Consider the following 18,013-nt stretch of genomic DNA (forward strand, 5'->3'; position numbering starts at 1 on the left):
AAAAAAAAAAAAAACTTTTCTATACAGGGAAAGGACACTCCCGAAGACAAAATCTGATTATCCCCTTGGCCGAACGTCTATTTATTTTTTATTTTCACTCATTTATTTATTCTGTTTAGGTCTTGTTATGTAGCCCCTGGCTGACGTGGTGCTAATGATTCTCTTGTCTCAGCTTCCTGCCAAGTGCTATAATATTACCAGCATGCCACCACCATGGTTTTCAATGTCTTCATGGCTACAGGTAGTTGGAAGACAACAGGATGATGTCCATCTATAGCTCCAGCCCCTTGATAGACTGACACTGGAGGATCTCTCGAGTTCAAAGACAGCTGGGCAACCTAACGAGACCCAGTTCCAAAAATATAAATACAGAATTTTATAGTATAGGCATTGCAGAAGCATGATAGCAAACACACAACTAATTCAGATCCTGTCATACACTCAGGAATTTGCTGACCTTGGAAACTGCTAAGCAACTACTGCAGGTTCTACCCAGCTTAGAGTCACACGAAACTGAACAATATCAGTAGTACTTGGCCAGTAGGAATAAAATCGATCTGTTCCAATGGGTCCCATTGAAATCATCAAATCTGAGTTCAAGGCCACCAAGGACAATGCCTTCTTAATCCCCTTTACATCATTCCTAAAAAGGCTTCTTTGGGTCTTGGGTCAAGACTGGCCAGTAACTCTATACAATCCACTCTGAACAACAAGAGTGGAGTTTGGCAGGTAAGAGCATAGGCCAGTCTTATTTCTTTAGGGACTAAGGATCCAGAGGAATACATTAAGCTATCTTAAAATATCTAATGGGCTGTCATATAGAAGACTGATTAGATAAGTTGTGAAGGAATACAGGGTAGAGGTCATGGGGAGAAGAGGAAGGTTTTGACATAGAACAGCTATATAATCACCAATAATAGCTAACAGATATTGAGTGCCTGCATTTTTTTTTTCAGGAAGCCTCAATATACTGCTGACTCTTGTATTGACTGAGTCTCTTTATCCCAGAGCAGTCGACCTTGGAAGATTAAAGGAGTTGTTTATACAGAGTCCCAGAGAACTTCAAATAATTGGCATTGTCCAAACTGGCTACAACCCCCGGGTTTATGCACACATGCTCTTCCTGGTTTCTAGAGTCCTTGCAGCCTCAGTCCCAGAAGAGATTCAAGGCCAGAGAACCAGATGGCCTTGCTGAAGGCGATATGCACCAAGAAAAGAGCACCTGTCACCTGTCACCTACCGAAAGACTAGAAGGCAGGTGTTTGTTTTGTTTCATTTACTGTGGAATAGGTTAAAAGGATGACCCAAGAGCTAAAGGCAGCTGTTCTAAAATCTTGTTCAATTCATGTAGCTCTTCAAAAGGAAAGTTGTGATCTTTGTAGCCCTTCTCATCTCCTTCATCTTTACCTGCCTCATTCAAAGGCTGAGAGATCAGTTAAGATCAAAGGATGCTGGGGTTCTTTAAAACAAAAACAAACAAACAAACAAAAACCAAACAACTTTGTTGGGTGGGGCCGACGAGATGGTTTAGCAGGCAAAAGCACTTGCCGCCAGGTCTGAGGGTCTGAGTTTTATCTCTGGAACCCACGTGATAGAAGGCCAGAACCGACTCTTGAGAGTTGCCCTGTCATGTGTGCTGTGATGTGCTGTGGTGTGTGCATGTAATGCAACTTAAATGCAACTTTAAAAATAGTTTAACATTAAACAAAAACCTTGTCCTGACACCAGATTAGCAGTTAAATAAAGTACTCAGTTCTCTTATGCACTAAGTTGCCAACATCACTCTTGGACAGGACATGCCTGCTTGTCGTCAGGAGTTGCAATGGGGCAATCTCTGACTGCTACCAAGACTTGTGATTGCCATATAGTCTGCTTATAAAAAGGTCAAAGGGCGCCAGGAAAATCTCCTTCGGGTGGTGATCGAAGATGGGACTGAAATCTGGTCCTCAAGTGATCCAAAGCGTCATTACGCCATTTTCCTTCTTTGGTCCAGGTGGTAGGATGGACATCTTTCTTCCCATTAATAAAAGCGCCTCAGACAAGTTTGGACCTTGCCCAAGTCTACACTGCTAGTGAGTGGGAGGATCAGAGTCTGAATCCAGAGCTGAGCTTTCCAAAGCTCTTTCCACTATAGAACACTTAGGCCCTGGGGCTCCCCAAGCCTCCTGCTCAGCAGAGTCAAAACCCTGAGTCCTCAGTTTCTTCATCTAGAGATAACTGTATCCCTCACCTCGCAGGCTGACATAAGGGGGGGGGGATCCACTTAGCATTTGGCACACAGGAAGTTGAGCACTCCTTAGTGTAGACTACTGTTGTGTCCAAGGACACGTGGTTAAACTCACTGCCAAGGCTGTTCCAGCTTCATGCACCTACCTGTTTTTAATTTAAATGGCCCCTGACAATCATCACCTACAGGCTGCTCACTTCACTGCTCTGAGCCTCTCCCTCCCCACCTGCAAAATGGGGAACATGTATGTGCTTTCCTAAAAGCAAACTTGGAACAAAAGGTGCACAGGCCTTGCTCAACAATGCAAACAGGCATCCAAAAACACATCTCTTCCCCTTCTCTCCAAATGACAGTGAAATCATAGTGACCAGGATCGTGATTTCTACAGCTATCCCTAAACAATGAGTGACATTTCCTCGCCCTTTTGAATCATCCAATATGCTCAAATACATTCCCAGGGAGAAGAACATATTCATAAATAAACATTCAACTGGAGGCACCTAAAAGATGTCAATAATTAAGTAATACTATACCAAGCTTGGCAACTGTACTATCTAGAAAACATTTTTTTTTTTAGTCAAATTCTCTGTGTCACACTGAGTACACTGAAGTTTCTATATCTGAATTAGAATATTGTCATTTCAAGGTGGGTGAATCCTGGCAGATATATATTGAAGCTAAGGCTTTATTTATGACTAAATTTGATAAGAAACAAAACAGGGCTGGAGTTGTAGCTTATGAGAGCGTGCTTGTCTAGCATGAACAAAGTGCTGGTTTCAATCTTAGGTACTGGGGACACGGGGAAAGCAGTTATTTTGTTTGTCTATTTTTTCCACCCTTTTGAGAGACTGCCATTCTCAGTAACCTAGGCTGGCCAGAAACTGACTGCACAGTCCAGGTGGCCTTGAATTCTGGGCAATTCTCCTGCTTTAGCCTCTCTATTGCTAGGTTTACTTGTGTAAATCATCATACCCAACAGATAGTTTTGTAACACACACACAATTTAACACACAAATCAGGATAGGTTGGGATAGATAGATAGATAGATAGATACATAGATAGATAGATAGATAGATAGATAGATAGATAGATAGATAGATAGATAGATAGAACAAAACCAAAACAAAAGACCTGCTAATTAAAACTAATACTTCCACTACAGACATAGCTGTTTCCAAAATTGCTATGGGTTTCATCTTACTTGTACTATGTCCCTCATGCTAAGAAATAACAGCATTATTTCCATCTCTGGTCAACACACCAATCAAATACAGACCATGCTAATGCTGAAACTCACTTACTGGTCTTTGGGGGGGAAGTTACGTTCCTGTGTTTGGTCTGTTGGGGGACAGCGTGTTTGTGTGCTTAACAGAATGCTGATCATTAACCACAGACAAAAAAATATTTAAACTTTTAGTGTGTGTGTGTGTGTGTGTGTGTGTGTGTGTGCGCGCGCACGCGCGTGCGCTTGCGCCTGCGTGTGTAAAGGCTGGAAGATAACTGGCAGAGACAGTTTTTCTCCTTCCACCATGTGGTTTCCAGAGACTGGCTGTTAGCTGTTAGGCTCAGAGGCAGCCCTGCTGAGCCATCTCATCCTAAGCCTTGAACCTTAATCTATAACTTAAATGTCTACTTAGAACATAATTGGCAAACTAAAGCTGGGCGTGGGAGTGCACACCTGTAATCCTAGCCTTTGGGAGGATAAGGCTGGAAGGTCACAAAGTCTAAGACCAGTCCATTCACCAGAGGGAATTCATGGCCAGCCTGGGCTAAGAACATTTGTCAAGGAGTAGAGGAGGGGCTGGCAACCTGACCACGTTCCAGAGGATGGCTCCTGCTTGCATTTAATATTTTGTAACTTGGTCTGCATACTTCTTGTCTGTCTGGAAAGATTGACTGTGACGAAAAGAGAAAAGAAAGGCAGACACATCTGGACTCTGAGGATACAACCAGAAAATTCTCCCCATTTCTCTTCATGCTGGCTTTTCTGATTGGCCAATTCAAAGATAAAGTCCAATCGTCCAAGGACAGAATCTCAATATTTTAAAACTCTAGGCCTTGTACTGTAACAATTTTAGCTAAAGCTGGTAACTGACTTAGTGTGATTCAACTGTGTACCCATGTTAATACATAATGGGTTTATCCATTTTCTGCTACCAGAATGTCCTCATTGAATGATACAAGAAATCAAAACCTCTTATTCAAAGGCTGGCAGCTTGCACCTCCCATAACTCCTGCTTGCTACCATGCGATAGAAGGAAAAGGGTAATGGTGTCTATCTCCCCTGCCCACTAGAAGCTGCTCGGGGGGCTGCCTTCCACACAGTACTGAGTGTCCACTTATCACCAAAGCATTCTTCTCTGTTCGCAAGTGTACTGCCTCATCCAAAAACAATATCCCGTGTAACTAAAAGCACCAGGTTTCATTTCCTTTGTTACTTTTCCCCAAATTAATTTCTCAGGGTAACCTGGAACTCCTTACATAGCATAAACTCACCTAAATCTTGAGATCTTTCTGCTCTGCCTCCTGAGTGATGGGATTATGGACAAAGTGACACCACATCTACCTAACACACACACACATCAAATACACTGATCCCAACACACACACACACACACACACACACACACACACACATATATATATATATATATATATATATATATATATATATATGTCATGATGGAAAGACCTACCTACAGACTAAAGCTATAAGACAGGGTACAAATTATGGCTCATCCATATAACAGAATATTGGGCATATAAAACAGTATTGTGTTAAGGATGATATTTAGTGAGAAGAAGATGTTTATTCTGGCTTGCCGGGATTGGGCGACGGCTTTGTGAGGAAGAGTTTGGGCTCCCCAGTGCTCATGCTCCTTGCCAGGCCTGGGACCTCAGCAACAGAGGGAGGCGCGGCAGGGGAGGCGCGGCAGAGAGATGAGTAGGCCACCTGCCTAGTTACAAAATGGCCAGCTTCAGGTTCAATGAGGGAATAAGGCAGAGAGCACTCGATAACTCAGTGTCTTGCTTTAGCCTCCACACATACACAAACCTAGATACACATGTATACAGCATGAATACACTGCACCGGGGGACAGAGAGGCAAAGAGCTAAACGCTTTGATTTCTCTTTAAGTTATCAATAGGGGGTCAAGAGGTTGTGGAGTATACAGTGGATCAGTGGATAAAGATGGCTACTCTCTTTGGCAACCTGGGTTTGGTCTCTGGAGCCCATGTAATTAGAGAGAAATCACTTCACAAAGGTCGTCTGAACTCCCATGAGTGTCATAGTACATGTGCACCCCCACCCCCACCAACACACACACACACACCTACACACACACACACACACCTACACATACACACACCTACACACACCTACACACACACACCTACACACACACACACCTACACACACACACACCTACACACACACACACACAAGCCAAAACAATATCAACAACAACAAAACCCCAAGTCCTTGTCATTATGTGTAGATGGCGCATGGTGTGTGTGTTCTGTATGCAGATTTTTACCCATCTTACTTTGTGTATGTGTGTATATGGGTATTCACATGTACCACAGTGTGGGTGTGGAAGTCAGAGGATAACTTGCAGGAGCTGGCTCTCTCCTACTATTTGGGGGCTGGGGGTCACACTCGGGTCACCAGGCTTTGCTGTAAGCCCCCTCACTTGCTAGGCCAGACGCCATATCTAAAACAGATGTTTTCTGAGGGATGGAGCCATGAGAACTTTTTCCGGCTGTTTTCCCACAGTTTTGTAGGAATGCCCAACAAGTACGGGACTAAGAGTGCTATAGCTGTAAAATCCAGTCTCTTTTATTTAGGCACTGTGTTTCTTTTTCAAAGGAAGTCAGTCGGAGGCAACGTCTTCTGCCTCAACTACTTGTCCTGAGATTCACGGTGGACAGTGTTTAGTGATGAGAGCTGGCAGGTATGGAGTAAACTCTCTCTTGTTGTCCTCACACAAGCTCTATGTGCTCTGACGACCTGCCTTTTCACTCATCCTGAAGCACAAAAGTTGAGTACTGGCTCTGACCACACACAACTGAAATTCAAACTCAAGGTGTTTGGATGGACGGACAGGTGAATTTTTACAACCCCATGTGTTCACAGCACCTTGGAACTGTGTTTACGACCAAACTTTTGTAAATGTGTTGACCACCTCAGCTGTGTTACTTCCCGGGTTCCTCGGCATCAGCATCAGCATCAGCACAGCCGGGCTGCCAGACTTGCTCCCTGGTATGAGGAGTAGCACCCCAGAAAATCTAAACCCGCTTTGGGTTTTTGAGCCAGCTTTTCCAAGTGAACTTTCTGATCCATTTATGAATATATGTAAAATAAATCATCGGGGCTATTTTAAACTTAATGTTGGAAATAAAATGGCTGACAAGTATTAACTACCTGTTAACCAAAATAAAATAGAGAGCTGTCAAGCAAAAGGTAAAATAAAATAAAATCCGCACAACGGAATAGATCAAAGGACCCTCTCTACTGATGCTTCACTGGGAACCACTGAAACTCTTGGGACCAAAATCAGCTACAGAAATAGAGACAGCTATCCATGAAGTGGTGACGCCACCTGAATCACTTTTTCTATTTCAACATCAATCACATGTGTGTGTGTGTTCCTCCATTTCAAAGTACGTGAGAAAACATCATTTCTAATCAGACTTCCAACTTAATGGGAAAGGAGGTAACAAAAGGCAGTCAGCAAAGGTGGGGGTGGGGGAAAGGTAGGGCATAGGAGCAGCTCCGTGGGAGAGTTTGCTTTGGGCAATGGGAGGCTCTAGTTTCCATAGCCAGCATGTGTGTGTGTGTGTGTGTACACGTGCGCACATGCGAGTGCACACACACACACACACACACACACCATGAAAACATAACAAAATGCTCACTCCTGTGGCAGGCTAGATAACTAGTATAAAGATCACATAGTAAGATTTGTCACATGGAGTTCTGCAGGTATCAGGAACAACACCTAGTTTAACTCTAACATTTCAAGAGCACTGATACCAGATCATGACTGCCAGGTAGTAGGGGGCGGGCAAAATAATAGAGGAAATCTGAAAAAGTTAGTCTTAGGGAAGGTCTCCAGGGAGTACTTAAGGGGAAATGACACTTAGATGGACATTAAGTCGACAACTTTCTCCTTTCCTTGCTTAGTAAAACCAACACACAACTGATTTGACTTTTGGATGGTGCTGGGAGATAAACCCAGGGAGTTTTGAAGGCTGGATGCCTCCATCTTCTTTGACTGAGCTATTTCTCCAACCTCCTGACTTGATTTCTAGATTAGAACACATTCAAACGGAGAGAGTGGGTTTAAGATTTTCATTTTAAGATTTACAGGTTGTTGTTGTTTGTTTGTTCCTTTTTAAATTTGTATATATGCATGCATGCCCCATGTGTGCAGACACCCTTGGAGACCAGAGGAGGGTTTCAGCACCAATAGGGCTGGAGTTACAGACGGTTGTGAACCTTCTGGGGTGGGTGCTGGAAACCAAACTCTGGTCTTCTGGGAAAGCAGCACATACCATAGTCTGAACTGCTAAGCCACCTCTCTTGTGCTAAACCGAGTTTTAAGTAAGAAATTTTGGTAGTGAAATATGCAGATGTATGCCTTAGGGCATGCAAACTGTATTTCAGAACTGTATGTTCGGAGTTGAAGAGATGGCTCAGTAATGAAGCACATTTGGTTCCAGCACCTAAATGGTGGCTCCCAACCATCTGTAACTCCACTATCAGGTATCTGATACCTTCTTTTTACCTCTGATGGTATCAGGCATGCATGTGATACAGAGACATACACGTTGGGCAAACACTCCTATGCATAAAAATAAAAGAAAATCAATGTGTGCTCAAATCTAAGAAAATTAAACATAATAGAATAAGGAAAATAAGTGTTGATTCAGTCTTTTAAAAGACTGTAAATACAACAGGCTGCTGACACACCCCTTTTAATCCCAGCACCCAAAAGGCAGGACCAGATGAATCTCTATAACTCCCCTATTCTTGGTCACTGAGAGTCCCTAACTCAAAAAACAAACAAACAAAAGCTGTAAATAAACCAAGTGTGATGAATTATTTTAGAGACAGAAGGATCAAAGAGCTCAAGAAGATTCTTGGCTGCACGTGGCGTTTCAGGCCAGCCTAGGCTACATACGGTCCTATCTCATGAAAACAAAATAAGTAAATAAATAATTTATAAATAACTTAATAGAATGTATAAATAAAAGAAGAATTAAAAGCTTTTATTTTTTATTTATTTTTTTGTAAGAAACACAAACCACTTAGCTTCTGACACTAAGTACACAGGCAAAAAACTACATTTCCTTGTCTTTTAAAATAATTCCTATGGCTTTGAAAGCATAGTTAAGGCTCAGATTAGTTTTGTATTCTTCAAATCATTGTTAGAGATTAAATTTTAAGCAGTGCAGAGTAAGGCATGATGATCCTAGCACTTGGGAGGCCGAGGGCGGAGGAATATCAAGAGTTTCAAGCCAGCCTGGGGTTGTATCACAAAACACTGTCTCGAAAATACCAAAAGAGGCCAGAGAGACAGCTCAGTAGGTAAGGGCCCTTGTCACCGTCAATGTGAGTTTGATGACCCGAGTGTGATCACGTGTCAGGAGAGACCAGCTCTTCCAAGTTGTCCTCTGACCTCCTGGACTGTTAAGCACGCTCGCATCCACATACCCACCACCACACAGTAAGCGTTAGAAAACAGGGGAAAAACACACACACACAAAAAGAAAGGTCTTCAAACCAGTGACTGCCTATCTACCATCCCACCCCCAATTCACCATGTAGCTCAGGCTGGTCTCAGGCTAGGGAGTCTCCTTACTCAGCCTCCCCAACTTTTCTCTTAGAGTCTAGTTACTGTTGTTGAAAACTATAATAAACTCTTTAAGATGGAGATCAGAGAAATAAATAAAATGTGGATTCAGGGAAATAAACGAAATAAGACACGGGTATCAGCCAATCTCAAATCCATAAAATAATTTTCCTAGAAACTATAAAAAAGTGTGTAAAACAAAACAAAAAAAAAAACCAAAAACAAAAACAAACAAACACCGCAGATGCTTAATAACCGTCTTACAGCCATGGCCAAATCAAATCTGCTGGGCAATTCCCAAACTCCACACACACCTTAACATTTCAAAATGTAAGCACTGGATTCACCCAGACGTGTTAAAGCGGTTCCCAATGTTTTAAAAACGAATGCATTGCAGAAAGGCTATGAAAACTATGAACAGAAAGATAAAAATTATAAGCAAAGACAGACGAAGGAGTTATGCTGTTTGCCAAACATCAACCTTTTACAGAAATTCAAGCCCAATTTAATCATTTCCCAACCTCGAACAGTTAATTGATACGCAACAGGTACGCTTTTGAATCCGATCGCTCACTACCGTGGACTCTACTTACTTTGCTTTCTGCCATTTACAAGCTTCATTAAAGACACCCACAAAGAGGTAACCAGTTGAATGGAGTTAGGCTCAGATAAGGAAAAAAAAACCAACAACAACAAAAAACCTCGTAATCTCTACCTACAAACTGACATCCCAGAATGTCAGGTGGGGAAGGTACCTTTTACAGTCTACCATTATATATACAAGTCTCAGGTTGTGAAACAACGCACTTTTCGGAGCTGTACAATTACAAACACTCAACTCGACCCACTCCAAGGGGGGGGGAAATCCACCTGCAATCCTCATTGGTCCACACAGTTCCGGCCCACATGGTGTCAGTGGGTGTTTCCCTCTACACCAGCGGTCTCACTGGCTGTGTGGAAACACTGTTTAATAGGCTGTGATTTGGGGGATTGTCAAACTCCACGCCTCCTTAAGCTTGCCAATGGGCCCAAGGTACTGGCGGTTACTCTGCGATTCAAAGGGCAAACTGGTAGCCTGAGATGCAAGCCCCAAAAGATGTGCTCGGAGAAGGGAGCAGTGAGCCCGGGGCTGTGCCAGCCCGCCCTCCTCCTAGTCCCAGACCCAAGATCAGTCGGGGTGTTTGCCCCACGGCCACCAATAACAGCGGGCAGTGCGTTCTCCCAGACACTACGGTGACCGAGGGAGCAGCTCCAGCTAGTGTCTGACCGACCCAGTAGGCGGATCGGACTAGACAGGCGCCACCGCGGGCCGCCACCTTGGGCGCCCGACGCCTCTAGGGAGGACACAGTCCAGAGCGGCACTCTGTCGCCCCCCTCGACCGCGGGCACCGGCGCTCCCCTGCCGGCAGGACTTACGCGGCCTGTTCTTCCTCCCGGAGTCCATCCTCCTCCGCAGCCGGCATTTCTTGGCCGGAGAATCATGCTGGGCGAACAGCGGCTGCGGCTGCGGTTGCAGCTCGGACGGGAGCTGGAAGCGTGGGGCCGGCGGGTCGCGGCTGCAGGCGGCCGACGGGTGGAAGCCGTTGTGCAGCAGCCCGTTCACGGCGGCCGCGGCGCCCTCGGGGGCCCCCGGGGACTGTAGGGCCGCGCGCTCGTGTTGCGCGCCGCGGTCGCCCATGCCCGGGACCGGCGGAGCGGTGCGCGGGCTCCGGCTCTGGCAGCCTCGCTGGAGGTCACGGTCGGCCGTCCCCCGATCTTCCGATCCACCTTGGGGCTTGCTCTCCCGCAGCCTCGGCGCCGCGGCCGGGGGCTGGCGGCCCCGGCGCTCCTCCCCTCCTCCCGTCGGCGTCCCCACGTCTTCGGCGAGCTGGGCCCCGCGCACCGGGCTTGCTGCTCCCGCCCGCAGCGTGTCGGCAACGCGCGCCGCTGCGGGAACCTCCGTGGACCCCGGCCGGGGAGTCCGCCTCCCCCTCATCCCAAGGCCGAGCCACTTCAAATGCGGCTTCCTCGCCTCCCAGACCTGTCCCCGCCACTGAGCATGCCCAGTCCTACCCGCCACCGCCACCGACGAGTTTCAACGTGCGGAATGAAGTTCTCGGGGTTTGCGAAGAGGAGATAGGCGGATCGGGCTTTGTGTGGCGGAGCGAGCCTAAAGGGTACTGGGTGAGGTAGGCACGAGACAGCCAGAAGCCTCGGGAGGAAAGCCGGAGGAAGCCAGATATTTACAGAGGTTTCAGGTTTGCTAATCCTATCCCCAGTGGGCTAGTACCTTCACAAGGTCACCCATGCTACATCCCCGCCCCCCGAAAGTGTGAGTGCCGGCGCGCGTGCGTTAATGTGACCAAACTACTCCCAGGTCTGAAGGGAGGGAAGAGAACAATTATTTATAGAGAGGTAGGCAGCCTTGGAGAAGGAGGGGAGTGAAATTCCTTGGTTGGCACACTCACACAAACAGCATGTGTTCTCGAGTTAGTTGTCGTTTGCAGAGAGGAAACCTAGGAAGAGAGAGTAAGGACAGTGAAGGACAAAACTAGGCAGGAATAACCGGTGCTAGAAAGAAACCAAGTAAACAGAACCGATCCCAAGCTATAAAAAGCGCATTCCTCACCCAGAAAAGACCGGCAGGGGACAATGCCCTGTTCGGTTATTTAGGAAATAAAAAGTTGTCCTGGTTATGAGAAGGGGAACCAGTACCACGATAGCCCTCAGAGTTAGCCCCCAGTTCCCAGTTCCGACTCCCACTGACACTGAGCAAAAGACACAGTACTTAACACACCTGTTATAGGCAGTGCCCAGCAAGCGGGACACATTTGGGTATTGGTGACTTCTTGAGGCCTTAGCTTTTCTGTCTGTCCAAAGGGGACTCTTGTGTGTCACAAAAGTACCTAATATAACCTTTGCACATAATAAATGCCCACAAGAGTCTAATGTAGACATTAAAGTCAGGCTGGGGATATAAGAGTCAGATGCTTCTTATCATGGGATTCTGTCCCTACAAAGGAATAGAGAGAACATAACGGCAGGCTATTGTTTCCAATGACTATGAATACAGCAGGCAGAGGCCAGGCCCCTCACTGAAGTTGCACATCACCAAGCTCAAACTAAGCTCTTTGACCCTCTGAAAACATCTGTATTAAAGAGATGAGAACTGAAGTCTCCAAAGGCCAGCTTCAACAATTTGAACTTCCCTCTACCTTAATCCTAGCAAAAGTGACCTGTGACTAGCCTACCCACCCCTTGAACTAAATCCTCCATGGGTCCAAAACTGGCATTAGCTGTGCCCAGGGTTTACATTTGGTTTGAGGATTTCTTCCAGCAGAGCCCTTCCCAAAATCAACGGGTTCAGAATCAACGAGGCCGCTCTGTCTCATCCACCTGTCATTTCAAATCAGGAAACCAAGGCACAGAGACATAACTGAGACTAAGACCAAACCTAGAACTTAATCCTTGTCTTCTCTGCTTCCTTTGGCTTATATGATTTGATGACCTTGAGAAATTGCCTTAGGTAATCCAGCCTCAGCCCATCTGATTTTAGTCCAGTTCCTCGCAACTTGCTCCTTCAGGCTTATAATCTCTCCCTACTCCTATAACCCTTTATACCTCCTTCTTCTGGCTACAGAACACACATAGCCTACCTAGTGACAGAGTCCTGCAATCCCAACTACTCAGGAGGCCAAACCTCCTGAGGAGGAAGACCTCAGATTGAAGTCCTGCCTTAACGACTTAGTTCAAGTCGGTTTTCATTGCTTAATGAAACCCTGTCTCAAAAAAAAAAAAAAATGCTGGAGATGTCTAGCATTTGGCTAGCATAAGTCTCTAGGTTCAGTCCCTAGCACTGTTAAAGTAAAATGCATGTGTTCCCTTATATCTTGATGATCATAGTATTGGGACATCAAAGATGAAATGAAATAATATAAATGTGCAGTCACATTCCACTTGGTCCCTGTGTCTCCCCACCGCTCCGTTAAGCAGTTAAGTGTGCCTTGCACACTCTGTTAAGGCAGATGGCTCGCTATCATTGTATCCTGAGGAAGCTCTGGATGCTCACCTGGAACTAAACAAGGGACAGTGATCTTGGGGCTTCTCACTTCATGTGGTAAATTTGCTAAAAAGCTCCCATTGCCACGTCTCAATAAGCAAATTCTCACAGATCTGAGCCGAGTAGATTGGCCCTGTAGTGACTTCAAGGACACCTCCTCCAGCTTGATTTCACAGGCGTGGTGAGGGAGGCCTGAGCCAAGTGGCTCAGACCCAGTCAGGGCAGAAGTCCTGGTACAGAAAGTCTCTCACCTACTTCCCTTTCAGGCACAAGCCAGGTGACATCCCACAGGTTTATTCAAGGGTATGTGTGGGTGGTGAACATGAGCCATCATGTGCTCCAGGAGAGCTAGAACAGTAAAAGGAGAGGGGAGAGCCACAATCCTCTTCTCCCCATCTCTGCCCATTCACTGTCACTCATTTATTAAGTGTGTACCATGCTGAAGACCCCAAAACAGACTCCTGGGATACGAAGACAAAATGAATGCCTTTACTGCACTCGGAAGGTTACAGTTTCCTGGAAAAACAATAGATCATTCATTGGTTTTCTTGCTCAGTGTCAGAACAATCATCCAGAGTCTTCCCACTTTTCCTTCTTCTGTTTTGGAGATTGGAACTAGGGCTTGGCTAGGGCTAAGCCAGGCAAGCACTTTATCACCGAGTTAGCACCCCAACTACCTTTTGTATTTTGAAGCAAGCACTCACTAACTTGCCAAGGCTGGTCTTGAACTCACTCTGTAGCTAAGCGGGCCTTGGATTTTGGGTTCTTTCCCTTCGGCTTTCTGAGTTGGGTTGCAGGTCTATACCAATAAATCCAGTTGAAAATTTCTACTTTTCCTGCTGTTTGCTGTTGTTGCTATTGTTGTTGTTTGAGTATCTCACTGTAGTGATGGCTCTCTGGCCTGGAATTAGATTTGTACCAGGGTGTCCTTAAACTTTTAAAGTCCTGCCTTCTGAATACCGACTGGGATTAAGGGCATGGGCTACCACACTGAGCATTTTGTTTTTTTTTTGTTGTTGTTGTTGTTAGTCCTTGAACTCACTTTGTAAACAAGGGTGGCCCGGAAATCATGATTCTGTGGACTCTCCTTCCCAATTTTCTGGTTACAGACACTACACCCAATAGAGAATTTTTATGTTTTTAATTTTCTCTTTTAAAAGAGGGCATTGGAGTTGAGAGTGGACATGGTGGCTTGTGTCTATAATGCCAGCACTCAGAAGGCTGAGACAGGAAGATTGCCAGAAGTTCAAGGTCATCAAGGGCGGGGTAGTAAGATCCTGTCTGTGAGAAAGAAGGAGATCAGGGTTTTGCCGCAGCCTCCCATGGACCATGGACTTAGCATGAACCTGCTTGACTTCATTTCAACCTTTTTTCTCTCCTTCCTTCTTTTTAGCCCCCCCCCCCCCCCCAGCCTGTTTCCCCACACCCTGGCTCCCTTTCTTCCTTCCTTTCTATGTGTGTATGTGTGCAAAATTACCTGGGGTTTGTAGTGCTAGGCATGTAATCCAGCCAGGGCAGATATCCAATCACTGAAGTATGACCTTTACCTTGTAACCTGGTCTTATTTTTGCTTATTTGTTTGCTTGATTTGAGGCTCCAACCTCTCCCTGTGTGACCCTGCCTGGCCTGGACCTCCCTATGTAGACCAGCTTCCCTATTAACTGGCAGCAACTCTCTTTTTCTCTACCTACTAACTTTATGCCCTAACACTTGGGGCAGTAATCTGATTTTTAATTTACCTATGATGCCTTTTATTGCTGTTTTCGTTGTTGTGTTTTTTTCTTTTTTCTCTCTTTTTTTTTTTTTTTTTTTGAGGCAGGCTCTCACTGTGTACCCCTGGCTAGCCTGCAACTTGATGTGTAGACCAGCTGGCTCTGGAGCGCTGGGATTAAAGGTGTAAAAGCATATGACATCACACCTACCATCATATTGGTTTTTGAGACAGAGTTTAATTAAATGATTCCATATTGGACTTATAATTTCTTCTTAGTAAATTAATTTTTAGCTTAGCATACAAGATACTAAGTTTTATATTATTACACCTCATTGCCATTTGTCCCCATTAATGTTAATTTCTGAGAAAAAAATCGGATAAAACTCATCCACTATGCCATCGTTATACTCAGTCGTTTTATAGATTTTAGTTACTTGGGAAAATAGTAATAAAGTCAAATATGGGCTTAGCCATTTAGCTCTGTGGTGGAGTACTTGCCTAGCAAGCACAAGGCCCTGGGTTTGGTCCTCAGCTCTAGAAGAAGGTTGAAGATGGACACCAAATAAAGTCAAATGTTCCCAAGCTTAAGCTAGTGAAAAAACAAAAGCAGGGTTCCTTTGCCAACTTTGCAAAACAGGAAGAAAAACAAAGAACCAAAAAAAAAAAAAAAAAAAAGAAAGAAAGAAAGAAAAAGATACAGGCCTGTGCTTTCCTGGTTTCAAAATCAACTGACTTCTGAGCTCTGAGAACNAAAAAAAAAAAAAAAAAAAAGAAAGAAAGAAAGAAAAAGATACAGGCCTGTGCTTTCCTGGTTTCAAAATCAACTGACTTCTGAGCTCTGAGAACGGAGACAGTCTAGTGCCATCATTGTTAAACTCTGGACACCAAGGGATCTAACAGAAAAGTGTTCACTGAGCCAATAGAAATATCAGAAGAAGGGTCAGGTCCTAAGCCTTCCTCAAGATCTACCAGCACACCGGCTAGACAGACATTTGAAAGAGTCTGTAAGGCCTGGAGTTCAGAGGTTTTTCATTTCCCTTCTGGTTTTGGTTTTGACAGAAGGTTTCACTATGTAGCCTTAAGCTTGTGACCCTCCTCCCAAATGCTAAGATTAAAGGCATGAACCCACAGGCTGGCTTAATTTAATTTTGACTTACCTATACTTAGTGTTTGAGACAGGGTTGTACTTTGTAATCTTAAGAGCATGGCACCAAATTCCTAAAACCTTTGGCATTTATTGAGGGTTACAATATCTTTTATATGAATGACAGTATCCTCACCCTCCCCTTTTGTATCATAACTAATTTTATTCTAATTAGGTAGCTCAGGGTGGGGCCAGAAACAGACACCAGATAAGGCTAAGCACCAGAAAATAAGGAAGTGATCAGAAAATTTGAGGGCTGGAACTGTCTTTCTTAGAGGGAGGGAAGGCAGAGAATGGAAAAACAGGGTCTTACTTTAACCCAGGCTGGCTGGCACTTAACTATGCAGCTTAAACCGGTCTTGAACTCTCAGCTTATCTACACTGGAATTATAGACATGAATCATCACAGAAGATTGAGGGTTAAATTTTTCAGTCCCATCCAACAACCTGTGGATAAACTAGTTTAGAGACTAAATTCTATAAAGCACGTGGATAATGGGCTCAAAAGAGACTAAAGCAGCAACCACACAGCGTGCATGGATCTGTATCAGACCCTCTGTGTATGTGTTATAGCTGATAGCTTAGTGTTTTGTGGGGCTCCTAACAGTGGGACCTGGTGTATCTTTGACTCTTGTCTGCTCTTGGAACTCTTTACCTTCTATTAGATTCCCTTGTCCAACCTCAATATAAAGACTTTTACCTTATCTTACTGTATCTCGCTTTGTTGTATTTGGCTGTCATCTCTTGGAGGCCTGCTCTTTTCTGAAGAGGAAACAGAGGGAGTGGATCTGGGGGCGGAGTGCTGAGAGGAGTGGAAGGAGGGGCAAACTGGTCTGGATATATTGCATGAGAGAGAAATCTATTTTCTTTCTTTTTTTTTTTTTTTTGGTTTTTCGAGACAGGGTTTCTCTGTGTAGCCTTGGCTGTCCTAGAACTCACTTTGTAGACCTGGCTGGCCTCGAACTCAGAAATCCGCCTGCCTCTGCCTCCCGAGTGCTGGGATTAAAGGCGTGCGCCACCACGCCCGGCTGAAATCTATTTTCAATAAAAAGAAAGAGATTTAATGAACTTCCATGGTGTTCTAATTTTTGTTCTCCTTTTGAGACAGGGTCATCTTGACTAGCCCAGGGTGTCGTTAAATTGGCTTTGTAGCTGAGGATATCCTTGAATTCCTGATGCCCCTGCTTCTGCTTCCTGAGTGTAATAAACCTGTACCACCGAGCCTAGCACTCAAGAATAGATTTTAGACATAACCCTGCCCCAAATTTTGCCAATGTATCCTTTCATCTGACTCTTCATCTGAATTCTTTATAAGTAGGTAAACCTAAGTAAAGTATCTCCCTGAGTTCTTCCCTACATCAACAACATAAAACAGCTATAACATGGAAAGGAAAAAAAAAGATACTTTGTTGTAGAGCCAAATATGGGTAACCATGGCTCATGAACACAGATTCAGGTTGCTTCAAATTCTTTCAAATTCCATGTTCCAGTGCGGTAACAATTTCATACAGTTTTTATTTGTTTTCATTTTGCTTTATTTCAAATAAGGTGACTCTATCATATAACCCTGGCTGTCCTGGAACTTGCTAGGTAGACCAGGCTGGCCTCGAACTACAGAGATCCACCTGCCTCTGCCTTCTAAGTGTTTGGAGTAAATACACAGATCACAGTGCTCAGCTTCATGAATCTTTTATAGTAAGAGAGAAAAAAAAAGAAAGCTTTAAATGAAGACAATTTAAAAATACATTGCTAGAAACATCAGGTAGGTGGGTTAAGACATAGCACTAAGATCTGTTACAGATCTCCTGCTATATAGTGATATTCTTAGATTTTAGATTGGTGGATGTGAGTGGATTGCTAAAAATACATTTCAAAAGGTTTTTATGATAGGCATAAGCAAGCTAGGTTGGTCATAGGAGTGGCTTTCAGAGGAATGAAAAATAGCCCAAGATAACTTAGTGTTGGTATAACATTTTAACTTCAAGAGTCATGAAGTTTAGTCATTGGGCCATGTAGAATTTTCATTACAT

The 18,013-nt window shown here is 44.5% G+C and overlaps 1 protein-coding gene across 2 annotated transcripts in view; it reads right to left on the reverse strand.

Moving 5' to 3' along the window:
• The window catches only part of Pank1 (pantothenate kinase 1), a 67,340-nt gene extending 55,905 nt beyond the window's left edge, over positions 1-11,435 (reverse strand). Inside the window, exon 1 of one of the 2 annotated variants that reach the window (XM_021152494.1) lies at positions 10,503-11,435. In XM_021152494.1, the coding sequence (XP_021008153.1) occupies positions 10,503-11,061 (559 nt within the window). In that variant the 5' untranslated portion in view covers positions 11,062-11,435. Of the gene's footprint in view, positions 1-9,679; positions 9,904-10,502 lie in introns of those variants that run through there. The other variant, XM_021152495.2, reaches the window with a different exon arrangement.
• Between the last annotated feature and the right edge of the window lie 6,578 nt (positions 11,436-18,013).

This window comes from Mus caroli, chromosome 19 (genome assembly GCF_900094665.2).
Source record: "Mus caroli chromosome 19, CAROLI_EIJ_v1.1, whole genome shotgun sequence".
In the NCBI taxonomy this organism is placed as follows: domain Eukaryota; kingdom Metazoa; phylum Chordata; class Mammalia; order Rodentia; family Muridae; genus Mus; species Mus caroli.